General features: G+C 43.8%; 1 protein-coding gene across 1 annotated transcript in view; it reads left to right on the plus strand.

Annotated features, from left to right (window-relative positions):
- Positions 1–14,859, plus strand: part of DCBLD1 (discoidin, CUB and LCCL domain containing 1) — a 72,626-nt gene that overhangs the window by 25,431 nt on the left and 32,336 nt on the right. The window contains exons 3-5 of the mRNA XM_075595036.1: positions 8,533–8,667; positions 9,963–10,014; positions 10,642–10,714. Coding sequence (XP_075451151.1) covers positions 8,533–8,667; positions 9,963–10,014; positions 10,642–10,714 — 260 coding nt within the window. The remainder of the gene's footprint in view (positions 1–8,532; positions 8,668–9,962; positions 10,015–10,641; positions 10,715–14,859) is intronic.

Consider the following 14,859-nt stretch of genomic DNA (forward strand, 5'->3'; position numbering starts at 1 on the left):
CTTTAGTACGATATAAAATCCATAATAAAACGGCACATGTGCAAGTGCTACAAAGGGAATTGGCAGTAATACAATATTACCAGACTCCCCTAGACCTCAGCAGATGGATTGAAGTTTCCCCTGAAGAACACCAAGCTTTAGCGTAAGGTTGTAAGTCCACACATGTATATCCGGTGGGGAAGGCACCCACTCCCGGATGGGTATTAAGAACAGTCTCGTTAGCGATGGAGGAAAGAGGAGCAATGACATGGCGGCCTCACATGACCCGGAATCACGGTCACTCCGGGGGAGACACTCGCAGCGCGGCACCCACGACCAGTCCTCCGCAGTGGATTCTGCAAGTCTACGTCAGCTGAGCATGGATGGGTGTGGACAGAATCACCTGCACTGCCTCCACAGCTGAGATAGAAAAGCTCAAGGCAGCAGCATTGCTTGGACAGCCGGCAGCCAGAAAGGCAGTTTATGCCTGATATAGATAACCAGCAATAACAAAGCGATTTTACAAATGTAGCTTAGGAAATGGTCAAGATGACCAATGACGAATAGAGAATAGCACACAATCTATTCCAACGCATTTCGTAGCTGTTGCTACTTAATCAGGGAATGATCCATCTGATGTCTATGGGAGTCTGGTAATTCCCTTTTGTAGCTCTTGCATATGTGCTGTTTTATTATGTTTATTTTATATCTTAATCTTTTTTTGACGTTTGCGCTGGTATGTTCCTTTAGCACTTCTGACTAATTGCGCCTGAAAAATGTTGTATACCACGTTGCCTGCTCTATCAGAGCCACGTTCGAAACAGACAATTTCTAGTTTCATTCTGGGGTAAGATGCTGCTTTTAGAAACCGCACACTGTGGTTTTTATGCTTGAACTGATCCCTGGCTTTTCTTAACACTTTATTTTGTGAGATACCCAGAGAGCAGAGAGCTCGGTCATCTGCTGTTCGGCCGTGTGCTGTAATGAAAGGTACAAATCTCTAGAGACGGCCTTCGGAGGACATTGTCACTTACGTTATTGCACCTGACTGATAGAGAACAAAGATCTCGCTTGTGATGTGTCAAGGTGCCTGCGCTCGCTTGTCCCCAGTGGCGTCAGACAACGGCAGACCCTGCTCCAGGCGAAGGGAGGGGGGAGTCTGGGGTCTGGTGGGGTGACTGATGCTGATTGCTTTTTTTTCCCTTCCTGAGAGTGATGGGTTTATAACTCATGTGGAGCAATAAGCTTTGAGTGAATTACTAAGATCTGTCTGGTGAGCGGGAAGAAAGATAAGGGCAGTGCTGGCCTTCATGGATGAGGAATTCCGAGTCCCGGCAGAAAATGATCTTCCCACCTCCCATTGGTGTGCAGGGATAGAGGTTGTTATCTGCCTCAGACTCTGTCTGCTTCAATCCTCTGCACGCTTCAGGGGAGCATCGATAAGATTGTAGTTGACACTTCTATTCCTTCCCAGATTTACTGTATATTTATGGCTATGAAACAAAGTACCTCTCTAACATATATTTATTGTGTAACAGACACCTGAAGAAGGGACTCTGGTCATGTCATATCACTGTTAGACATTAATGGGTATCATCTTTACCATACATTTTTGTTCACGTTATTTTTTAATGAGAAACTGTCTTTATTCTGTGTGCTCACACTGTCCCACCTCCCACCAAGCAGTCGTCAGTTTAGACCAGTTAAAAATGTGCTCTCGCTTATCCGCTGGTCATTTTTAACATTCAGGATGCTAAAGGAATGGATTAAAAACAGATAGTTAAAATAGGTCATAAAGGCCCATTAGGTTTTTCCCCTTCGCTTAGGTGTTTAACCTTATCCTTGCCGGAGAGGCAAGCAAAACGCTGTCCTGCATGTTACTCTGCGATGTGTTCCAGTGAAAGGGTTAAGGTATTGTCTGGTTTCAATACATGCAAATAAAGTATTTTCTGTACCCAAGCAAAAGTGGCAAGTCTTTTTTTGTAGTAACTTGTTTTGTCTTCACTTTATTCAAGGCAATAAACCACATAAACTGTACTATATGACTAATATGTAAGATGATCGACTGTAGGGATATCATTAATCTTTCTATTTATATCCATAACTTTAATGTTTAAAAAAAGTTTAGCTTTGCTTTCCTATGTACCCCATATATATAATACACAGTCATTTTTTATCTTAATATAGCGCCATTCAGGTACATGGCACTTTGCAATACGTGTGACATAATATCAGACAATGGGAATAGACGCTTCAGACAAAACAATAGGAAAAGGAGCCCCTGCCCGGAAGAGCTTACAATCTAATATATAATATCTGCAAGACATGAGCACAAGAAAACTTAATTAATTAAACAAATGATAAATTAAAATAAAAAAATTTGCACTCCCAATCTGAAAAATCATATGAAACATATAGCGTCCCTTCAGCTCCGGGACATTCAACTCCGGCCGCAGGGGGTCTCTTCTCTTCTTCACCTGCCCCCTCCCCCCCTTCCTTATTGTTGCGGGAGAAATCTGTGGTCCTGCCTCGCACTGCTGGGTGCTCGACACACACACTCACACACTCACACTCACACACTCACACACTCACACACACACACACACTCACACACACACACACACACACACACTTAGCAATGTATATAGATATATAACAGGGATGGAAAAATCCCGGGTGCCTACATTTTTCGACCTTGGTGCTTGCACTAGTGCTGACTGGCAAGAGCACACTCAAACCTGCTTTATTAACGCGCGTGCAAAGCACGACTGGGAGAGCGGAGGTCGGCCCTGGCTGGGACTGACGGGTTAGCCAGCAGTGCGCTGCCTAGTCTGGTGGGAGCAGGGACGGGGGGCGAGGTAAATCGCTTCCGGGGCAATGTGAGGCTGGGAGAGGAGTTTTGTGAGTCTTTGCACGTTATGCGTTTGTCTGTCTGTCTGTTACTGATGCACACTGACACACAGCTGCTGAAAGGTGTGTGTTTGGGGGAGCGGGGGGGGGGGGGGAATTCTTTAGTGCTGCAACGTCACCAACTCCTCCCACCCTCTCCTTCCCACGCTTCACCAAACCGGCTCCTACAAATTCCAGCGCGGACATTTACATTATGAAGCTAAATTGTCTATCAAGCGGACTTGGTTTACAACTAATGCAAATGTGGATAAAGATCAGTGGTACCTGCCCTCCAGTGCGATATCTATCATTGAAGTTTAGACCATTAGTGAACAATTTGAACTATCCCACAATAGTGAATACATCTCACTGTGAGCTATTGGCGGCTCAAGTGAATGGGCCAAAGGTTCATATGAAGACTTTCTGCCATCCATTCAAATAGGATAGTGGTTTTGTTGGGCACTTTCTCTGGATTGAAAGGAGACTCCACAGCAATTATCCAGCTGCAGTGATTAGGGCCACGTTTCACCACTCTCAGGCGCAGGGATTAGGGCCACGTTTCACCACTCCCTCTCGGGCGCAGGGATTAGGGCCACGTTTCACCACTCCCTCTCGGGCGCAGGGATTAGGGCCACGTTTCACCACTCCCTCTCGGGCGCAGGGATTAGGGGCATGTTTCACCACTCCCTCTCAGGCGCAGGGATTAGGGCCACGTGTCACCACTCCCCCTCGGGCGCAGGGATTAGGGCCACGTGTCACCACTCCCTCTCAGGCGCAGGGATTAGGGCCACGTGTCACCACTCCCCCTCGGGCGCAGGGATTAGGGCCACGTGTCACCACTCCCTCTCGGGCGCAGGGATTAGGGCCACGTGTCACCACTCCCTCTCGGGCGCAGGGATTAGGGCCACGTGTCACCACTCCCTCTCGGGCGCAGGGATTAGGGCCACGTGTCACCACTCCCTCTCGGGCGCAGGGATTAGGGCCACGTGTCACCACTCCCTCTCAGGCGCAGGGATTAGGGCCACGTGTCACCACTCCCTCTCGGGCTCAGGGATTAGGGCCACGTGTCACCACTCCCCCTCGGGCGCAGGGATTAGGGCCACGTGTCACCACTCCCTCTCGGGCGCAGGGATTAGGGCCACGTGTCACCACTCCCTCTCGGGCGCAGGGATTAGGGCCACGTGTCACCACTCCCTCTCGGGCGCAGGGATTAGGGCCACGTTTCACCACACCCTCTCGGGCGCAGGGATTAGGGCCACGTTTCACCACTCCCTCTCGGGCGCAGGGATTAGGGCCACGTTTCACCACTCCCTCTCGGGCGCAGGGATTAGGGCCACGTGCCACCACTCCCTCTCGGGCGCAGGGATTCGGGCCACGTTTCACCACTCCCCCTCGGGCGCAGGGATTAGGGCCACGTTTCACCACTCCCTCTGACATTCAGGGTGGTAGCCTTGGCAGAGGACCCGCAACAGAGGTTTTTCTAGTGGTGTCTCTCCAGAGAGATAAAATTATTAAAATATTTCACACTGAATTATTTAATTGCGACATGACAGGCGAGCGAGAGAGGGGCTGCGGTGACTACAGCAGCAACAGGCTTCCCCTCTTTCTAATTTTTTTTTTTTTTAAGTTTTGAATTAGTTTCAATTTTGAACAAACTTGCTGCCTGTGCATTGGTTTCAGCTGTGTGCTTCTTCATATTCCGTAGCAGGACTGTCTGTGCTTGCAACATCATATTTATTGACCACAAGGTACACAAGCCCTCAAGGGCTGGATTTGGTCTACAACAAAGCATGGCTTCTTATTTTTTCGTTCTTCACTAGAGCGTCGTGACAGATCGGGCAACAAATGTTATTAGAGTGAAAGTGATTAGGGAGTCGGAGGTTTGGGTTGTCATCCTACTTGACTGCTTTTCCAATTTGTGGTGTGGTTTTATAGCCAACCTGAATAAAAAGCGGCTAGGAGAAGCATAACTCGCCAGGATTGTTAAACTAACGAGCGGCAAAAACAAAACAATACAGCACATCCACTATATTATTGTATTGTAATCATAGATTGTAAGCTCCACGGGGCAGGGACCTGTGCCTGCAAAATGTCTCTAATGCTCTACGTAAAACTAGCAGCGCTATACATGAACATATTATTATTATTATTATTATTATTACACTGTATAGTGGTAATCCAGAGCTACTCATAACTCTTCTATACGTCAAAAAGCTCTTTTTCTGCTGGAATGAAAAGCCCATGTTTGCAGTCACCGAGTCTACCTGAAATGTTGCTTGTTGGTGGTGACCCTCACTTTCTGTCCTTTTAACTCACTCTAATAACCAGAGGAACGTTCTCATTGTAGGATTTCCCTAATGGTGATTTAAAGTGTATTTGGATCTGTGGTGATCAGTTAACATTTTCTTTAGGCATACAGCAAATAAAAATCCCACTTGTAATGCATGTGCATGTCTGCAACCCTGTCTTTCCCATTATCGCTCAGGCTGTGGCCATAGTAGGGGCTACGTCGCAAGCTCCGAAAATAAAAAGCAGAAAGTGAATATGTACGGCCATAGGGGTGTGCACGTGAGAGACGGCGCTTCAGAAACTTGAGCAGACAAATTATTTTGTTTTTATGGCGCGACGGCCGGGTTACGTGCGGGGTTCAACCAATAAGGGCACGCCCCCCCCCCCCCGTCGCACAAAATCTGCGGGTCACGTCATGTGTCTGTACTATGTACGAGGCCTTGGCAAACACTGCTCCAACTGCAGCCAGGGATTCTGGGTAATGACATGCAAACGCGCCCTCACAGTGCAAGTGTTGGACATACAAGAACTGGTACATGAAGCTTTGTATTACTGTACATACCAGCATGTTACGCCCCTGATTTTAGGGTTATGCAGTGTTCTTACACACACTTGGCGATCCTGTAACCTAAATGAGATAATCTGTGATTCTCACATTCCTGTTATTTAGTTCAGAAATAATTTCTAGTTGTTAAATAGGCTGTTTCTATTGTTTCACAGGAGATGGTGACCATATAGATCAGGGCTCTTCAACTAGCTCTCCGAAGAGCCAGATCAGAAAACATTGAGTAGAAAGGCCACACGCTCATTGTAATGCAATTTTACATACATTTAAAGAATTGAAAAAATATTTCAACATTTTGCCAACATGTATAACATATGTACCATACAGTATATAATAACTTTAATTTAGGGCTTTTCCCCAGATGGGACTCAAAGCGCGTCAGTATTGTGCGCGGTATTCAGCGCACAAATTTTTACAGGCATGGTCCCTGCTCAGATGAGTTTACAATCTATGCTTTTGGTGCCTGAGGCACAGGGAGATGAAGTGACTTGCCCAAGGTCACAAGGAGCTGAATTGAATCAGGTTCCCCTGATTGAAACTCAGTGCCATCGTTTACAGAATCCGTGTGTTTACTCCCTGAGCCACTCCTCTATCTCTCAAGGTCATCATAAAACCTACACAAAGGAAACCAAAGGGAATCCTCTCTCCCATAATGATTTACTAGACAAAAATAAATCAATGCTGTCCCAAATAATACCCTGGCTTTACTGTAACTATTGACGGTTCCAGCATTCCCAGACGAGAAAGCCGATAACTGTTTTCTGTGGTCTGTGTTGCAGATAATTGTTCTGCACGTCACTTACAGTAATTACAGGCACTTGGTGAGGAGAGGGAATGGCCGTGTATAGGAGAGCGTTCTTAACGCCTTTGTGAAGCAGTGCCAGCCCCTGTGGTATTGCAAGACGTAAGCGTGCAGTTTTTAGTTACAGTGAGTGCAAAGCTGCTCTTTGCTGCACAATTGTGTATTATTCTGCATGTGAGAGCTTCGTAATTGAGCCTCTTGTCAGCTTTGTAATTGAGCTGCAGTTTTTTTTTTTTTAAATGGCTAAACCTAAAAAAGACAAACTGTGTTCATTTCATGCAATAATTTCCTTAGCGTGTATGTGATGTGCTTTCCTTGGTTTATCTTGCTAGCTGATTTTAGTATTTAGAAGGTGCTTTCACTTATTCTTTGAAAGCAGAAAAAAAACTTCAGGAGTTGAGCTACCGTAATGGGGAGGCTAATTATCACAAATTGGGATTATGCCAGTTCCTGAAAAGCCTAATTGCTGTTCTTTTCTGCACGTCTTAAAACGCACCAATTATTGGGTTTTGCAACTGCATTATTACTATTTTTTGTGCAGCCACCGGTAGCGATAAACAATTGAGCACAGATAAATATTCTATGGGAAAGTTCACCTTTAAAACAGTGATTCTCAACCAGGGTGTTGTGTTAATTCCCTAAGAACAAGAATGTGTAGAACAAGAAAATATTTAAAAGAATGCACAAATAGCCGCAAGTAAGTTGATAAAAATGTAGCTTTTTGAATCAAAGCTTGGTGTTGCATAAATTAAAAAAACACAGCTAGAGGTGAGACCATTAAACCGGGATGAAATTCACAGCTCTAGTAGAATTGTGGAATAATAATGTTCGTATCGGCAGGGTGCAAGGAACTTTGTTTCATTTCTGTAATTTTCCAAAATGAGATCTGCTCAGGTGGAAGGTGGGATTCCTGACAAACTGTTATACAGTTGCTGCCCTATAGTGAGGGAGGTATAGGGCTGGGCAGTCAGTGGGGATTGAGCATGAATACACGATGTATTTTTAATATACCCCTGCCTAGATCCAATAATCTGCGGTCTGCACTCTGGGACGGCGCAGGACAGCAGTCCAAGGGTAGAGCTAGATTGGAAATATACTCGCTAGAATTCTTTTTCTGTTCATAGTTTTATTCTGAATATTAACTCCTTGAGTACTCCCCTTAACGTTACGTTACTGTGCTGCATAACCTAACCATTGTCACAGGACCGTGGCAAAAATTTTGATAGGTTACAGAGGGGGGCCTGCTTTTGAAATAAAAAGTTGCAGTTACCCCATATAATTTGAACGTTGGCCCCTTTAAAGCAGATTACCTCATTTATTTATTTTTTCCCTACTGTGCAATATTGTGATATTGTGACGAAAGTTACAAAATAAATCTGCAGGGAGACGAGACACGCTGACGGGTGGGGGAGAGAGGGTTGCCGGAACGCCACTCTCCCCTCCCCTTTCCCTGGCTCCAACAAGACGCTGGTTTCTAAAAATTGGGGCTGGCTCCTAAGTACTTTATATTTTTGTCGCTTAAATAATGCATACACCCATACACATATACACATATACATATACATACACCCATACACATACATATACACACACATATACATATACACACACATATACATATATACACACACACACACATAAACACATACATATACACACACTGTAAGTATGACATTGGATGAAAGATTTATTATATAAGCTTGACTGTGTTTTCCAATATGTATGAAAGGGAAATTAAACCATCCATATACAAATGTAAAGGATCTGGTAGGGGTAATGTATGACTTTGTTTAGTCACTATTAACAATATTCTGGTAATTATTGTATTGTGGTTTTAACATTGCTAGCACCATAAAAGCCACACTGCCTTCAGCACTCAGTGGTGCAAGCACCCCTGCTCTCAAAGGGTTACGGTTACATTTGTTGTGCTCTGTATACCTTGTGCCCACGAGACCTGCCTAGCTTTCATACATTACGTTTCTTGTTGACATTATTTCTTCTTCTGCAGCCTTTTGTGGAGGCCTGAACGGTGCACCCAAAGAAATCTTCCTAGATACCAACGTGGCGACGATTCGCTTCGAGAGCGGGTTACACGTGTCTGGACGTGGATTCTTGTTAAACTATGCCAGCAGCGATCACCCAGGTATGTCTACATGCAGCAACTCCCCGTCTCCTTTCTCCAGCTTGAAGCGGCAATAATCCAAAGCGTGAAAGTATATGTGCAGTTTAATGCCACACTCGCACAGGTTAACAGGTGCTCGAACTTTTTTATTTGGCTAAAATAAAAACAATTGCAATGTCTACAGTGATGACACCCTGGTGTCACCATGACTATCGCCAACCAGCAAGGTTCTCTACCAAGGTGACGTCCATCTTTAAGGCGGCCCTGCGCTTGGCAGGGTTTTCATAGTAAAGAGCCCCTCTTGCACTTTCAGAGACTGTTTTTGGTATCTTTAAGATCCGATGCTTTGCTTAGGAGATCTGAAAAGTTGAAATATTAGATGTAGTCTACTGGTTGCCATGGTAATCGGAGACACTGGAGATTAAGAAAACTATGGTTTTTAATACATACATAATACAAATTTTTATTTTAAATGTCAGGGGGCAAGATACTGTACTAACATTGAGTTCTACTCAAATAGGCTTCGGGGGGGGGGGGGGGGTTGCTGCACCAAAGCTGTCAATCACTTAAACTTGTTTACATTTTCTCACAGAAATGAAAAGGGCCCATACAAACACATAATTACCATCTTTTTCATGCGGAGCGGAGGGCTTGTGCTTTTTAAAATGAAAAGTAGATCTGTGTCTCTTGCCATTGTTCACATTTATTAAAAAAAAAAAATCTTGTTGGATATAACGAATCTGCTTCATAGTCTGACTCATGTCTTAAAGGTGCAGTCCCACTTAGTCCAGCAGTGGCATTTCTTCTGGGCTTCTGACCCGGATCCCACCCTATCCTTCTCAGAGAGCCAATAAAGCTAAGAGTAGGTGAGGATGTGGAACTCTGGCTGTACAAGCACTTGCCGATCTCCGTGACATCACACATTGAGCAGCCAGAGGAGATCGCACACCTCCCAAATCTAACCTGGAAAAAATACATGGAAAATTCTTATAGGTGTTAGATTTGAATGAAAAATATATGAATTACCCAGATGAGACATCATAACCCTGTCACTGGAATTAGTTCACTTTTTTTCCCCCCAGGAGGTATTGTACTTGGGTCAAGCTTTCCATATTTAGGTCCCCTGTTTTTAAACTTGAAGATGCCACCTAATTGGATACAAGAATAAAATAAAAATTCTAATCTTTTAACCCCTCTGGTTCCAGAGGGTCCGGTAGAGCAATACATTGTTAGCAAAGGTGTTGTAGTACTGTATATACCAGAGTTCTGTAGGAGACCAGTGTGAAAACCTGTATTATTCTTTCTTCTAATAATAGATTTAATCACATGCTTGGCACGATCGAACCATTATGAAGAGACAGAGTACAGGTAAATATGTCTTTGAATCTCTCTTATAGAAGGGGTTAATATATCTGTTTGAAACTTCAGATTAAAAAGTTTACGTTAAAAAAAATAAAAAAATAAAAAAAACTGGTAACCCAGTAGGCTTGATTTATTTGAATTTGTTGGCTTCAATTTACCTTTGTAATGTGTGTTTTCTGTTTTATACCAAACATCCCAAAAAAATGAATGATTTCCTGTTTTTTGTTAGTGTGAATTCAGTATATTAACAGTATGGAATACCACATCTATGATCTCAAAGACCTCTCAGCTTTTCCTGGTCTGTAGGACAGAAACATACAGAGTGTTACAAGATAAATGCAAGCAGCTCAACAACAAACCAAACTAAAGGAGATCTCACTGGCCTTACTGACATTCATTTTCTAATAATTGCCCTTTAACCACTTTACTGCCAGGGGCTTTAATACATCGGAATGCGTTTTTAGTCCTTGCGGCCAAAAAATATATATTTGTTTGAACAACATAAGTACCTTTTTTGCAGCACTTTTGAACCTTCCAGTAGCTCTTGTATTTGAGAGATTTTTGTGACATTGACCCGTGTTGCTCATAACATGATCTGTCTAACGTGAAACCTTTTTGTTTGTGTGGATGCAGCAGGTACTGCCCAGCCGGCTGCAGAGACATAGCAGGCGATGTATCTGGAGACGTGGTAGAAGGATACAGAGACGTGAGTACTTGTCATTATACCGCATGTGAATGTTCTCCCCAGTCGCATGCATTCACTAGGCTCTTTGTTGAGGAGGCATCTCTCCCACCTACTTTTATTCCATTGACCCAAATAAACTAGTCATTACTACGCCCAATCTCGATTTATAATATGCACATGTACATTTTTGGGGGGGGGTTTGGTTAAAGCAACAATACGGCTTTAATTTTTATTACAGGATTGAAGCAGGGAGGTCTCCGGAGCTGTGTTCATGTTGGCTCGGGGACCCCCTGCTTCCAGAGATGCTTGTCTCCATAGGGGATGCCGGGATCTGTGTGGAGTTTTAAATGTCCCGGTCACGCGGGCCAATTGGATGCCGCACTGGATGACGTCACAGCTTCCTATTGGCCCGCGGGACATTTAAACACCGCCATTATATTAGGCACACAGTTCCCTGGCTGCAGAGATACTGGCACCGCTACGGAGGTATGAATCACTGGGAGCAGGGAGTCCCGGGAGCTGAAATTAACACCGTTCTGGAGACGCCCCTGCTTCAATCCTGTAATAGTTTAAAAAACATAATAATATGAAACCTGTATTACTGCTGTAAAATCCTATATTGGCCATGGTTATTCTGGCAGGGAAGGCATGAAAGTCCCTTTTTGGACTAAAGATGAACATTTTGATATTTGTAGAAAGTTGTGATAACTTTTCAATGGACCGACATAAGAGTTCTTCATGGATACAGGTATAGTTGGGTATAGTTTTAAAAACCATCATGTTGACCAAATGAACCTACAATAAAGCTACACTTCTCCAGGGCCAATGCATGTACTAGAAATTTGCACCGACAGCATTTTATAAACCTTAATATGCCGTGCACAGGCAATATATTATTGATTTTCTGTGTAAAGTAATAGGCGCTTTTTCAACTTTGAAAATGTACAGTTCAATTTCAAAGACAAAAACTATCCACCAAGCCACCCGTATCCTTGGCTTCCCGAAAGACATTTGAAGTGAACATTTTTCTTGTTTGTCTTCTGAAATGAATGCTTGCCCCTCCCTCCCATGACTGCTTTCTGCATTGTGCACATTCCATTCATCAATTAGGAATAACACTGAGTGCACAGTGGCACATTCCCTGCAGCATGTTCATTTCAGGAACCAACACTTCAGACTGTTCATGGTTTTTCTAAACATGCAGTGGCTTTTGAGTTGTGTTTTTATTATTTAATTTATTATTATTATGCCCTTCTCTGACCTTTATGTAGATTATCGTTCTAGGAGTGGTGTCACCAGTCACACTATTTATTTAGCTCATTGACTCAGAAACCAGCAACACCTTGAGATTAAGTTGATCACTGGTCATCCGTTTCTGTGTAAAAGCCACAGCTGAGGGCTAACATCTGAATAATCTTTATTTTCCCATTGTGTTACCACTTCTGAAATGAAGCAAAGCACAGTGATTTGGGAAAGCTAAGCGACAGCACAGGGTGAAGAGATGAGCACGTTTAATTGCATGTCTCAAGGTCGCGCACACACCCTGCCGGTGCTAAAATATGAGCCGCTAGCCTTTGAAATGCTGCAGCGTCCACACCTCATTCTGATGCATTCCTGACCCAGCCTCATGAAGGTAGAGAGGTGAGATCTTAGGGATTACAAATCTCAGCTGTGTCATGTATTGATTGCTCGGCTGGCTCTAGCACCCTTTGAAGACCCCTAATCAGCTCAAGTAACAAAAGGGGAAGCCAGCAGATCATTCTTTCAAAGGGTGGTCCTGCCACACCTGACAATTATACATGACTGGCATCAGAATGACATGCTCCGTGCCCTTCCCTCTGTGTACAGTCATTGGATTGTGTGCTTTCACAGTAATGGATGACTGATGGTATTAAACAGTCTCTGTGATTACTGATGAGGCTCTGAACTTGTTTTTTTTTTTTTTTTTTAAGACCATTTATTTGAAGGTTTCATTATTAACTTTCAAGCCCTTCCCAGCATAATTAAATGGGACCTAAATCCATATGAACACCATCACCACAGAGATGCACACAATAAAAACATATGGGGGGAGAGTGGTTGGAGCTAATCCAAGGTGTTTGTGCACCTTTTACTTCAAATATTTAATTTCAAGTGCTTATGGGTATAAAGCTAAATATTTCAAGGCTGCTTGTTATCTTTACTCTGCGACATCAAAAACAGGCTGGAGTCTCAACTGGAGAAACCAGTGGGTGTATTTGGGTTTATTTTAGCATGTGCGGGATGTATATGTACACTTTCCCACAGAGTCTCTGTCAAGTCTTGTCACCAGTTAACGATTTGGCCCAGGGCAGAATTCAAGGTCTTGCAGGTCTGCGTGATTGTAACATAACATGTAGGAAGAAGACCTGTGCAGCGCAGAACACTAAATCTTATTGTTTGTTTTATGCATATTTTGCATATTCTATATTGACAAACCATGAGTCACAATCGTCGTCTTGCCCACATCCGAAAATATTCGGTTCACTGTTTGGTTTGGCACACGCTGTGGGAACGGGATAGTAGTGTGTTGAGTGCTTGGGTTCTTTGGACTCTGCTCTGAGCTCGATCACTAATTACAGTTTCCTTGCAGAAAGATTGAGACATACACCTGGTTCTGATGCTCATGGTATTTTTGCTCTCCGTGTTTCCTTTAGTAGAATCGCTTCATCCTTCTAGGTGCATTTCCTTTGCTTTTATAAACCCTGTTTTATTTCACTGTGTAATCTTTTTCCTCAAAACCCCAGGCCTGTGTTATGAGTTATTGATCCTTACTCTCTGATTAAAATATTTGTATTGGTAGTAATCCATTTATTATAAACAAAATAATATTTTTATTTCCCACCCACTGTAAAATTGAAACTGGTGTTTCCCTGTTAATGCAGTTCTTTGAACTAATAATAAATAAAACCTAGAAGTCCAAATAATGTAACTACCTTTTTTTGTTGTTGTCTGTGTGAGAAGCAGTCTGTATGCCACTGAACATATAAAAAGGGAAATAGTTTATTTTTAACATGACATTATTTAATATGCCACAGTTACAGTAATAGACAATTGTTATCACTATATAAAAATATTCCAAGGGCTTAAACAATTCATTGGAGACCAACATTAAATGTATGTATATACCCGTATACTGCACTTTACATAGGTAATACATGAGCGTTATTACAGGGGAATATGATTCAAAAGTGCTTTAAATATAAATGTGATCATTGGGACAAGGCGAAATCTCTTCATTGAAAAGCTTACAAACCAAGTAGTGTGTTGGGAGAGTTAGACATGAGTTAGTTGATCATTGACCCCCACTTCCAGGGATAACCTGGCTCCGAAGGGGGGGGGAGTTGGGTGTGTGTGCTCCGATTTTAACACCATCTACAAGTATGGCAGTGGGCTACAAACATGGCCATCTCGGCCAAAATGCTCTCCCGGTCCACCCTAGGCTCGCTGCTCTGGAACTGGGAAGTCCACAGGTGTGTGGGGACCACCGATGATCTCCAGAATTGATATACCTGCCATTGCTGCTCTTCTTAGAGAATTAGTAAGTGCCAGTTAGGCTGATGATATATACTGCGTGTTGTGGAGCTATTGAAATACTGTATGTTATAATGACGTGTTGCAAAGTACCACTAGATTAGAGCATCTAATATTACTTCTTTGGCTCCTTGTTTTCATTGAGTTGAAATGTGTTTCCAAGAACACAGGAGACATGTCTTGGATAATATCAGTGGGTAGCCCTGGACCTGCTCTACTTGGGGGCTTTGTATGGGGCCCTAAATATTGCCTGTTTGCTTATCCCAGCAATCATCTTATTATATATTAGTGAAAGCACTGTATGCCTGCCTGCATCTTCCTGTGTCCCTAGGGGAAATCTCATTTGTCCTTGGCCCGCCCGCACCTCTCATTGGCCTGAGGCGGAGTGACGACACACACACACACACTCCAAGTCATCGTGACCCGCGCGTACCTCCTCCTCTCCCCGTGTCTCTCTGTTTCCCCCACTTTCACCCCCCCCCCCGGCGCCGCTATGTCAGCGGCGGAGCGAGCGCCCGGGACACCCCCCACGGCTCTCAAGCACGCGCCGCGCGCCCCCGCGCTCTCCTCTCCCCGTGTCAGCTCCCCCCCGGTGCTCCGCTCAGCTCTCCCCC

This window comes from Ascaphus truei, chromosome 4 (assembly GCF_040206685.1).
Source record: "Ascaphus truei isolate aAscTru1 chromosome 4, aAscTru1.hap1, whole genome shotgun sequence".
Lineage (NCBI taxonomy): Eukaryota > Metazoa > Chordata > Amphibia > Anura > Ascaphidae > Ascaphus > Ascaphus truei.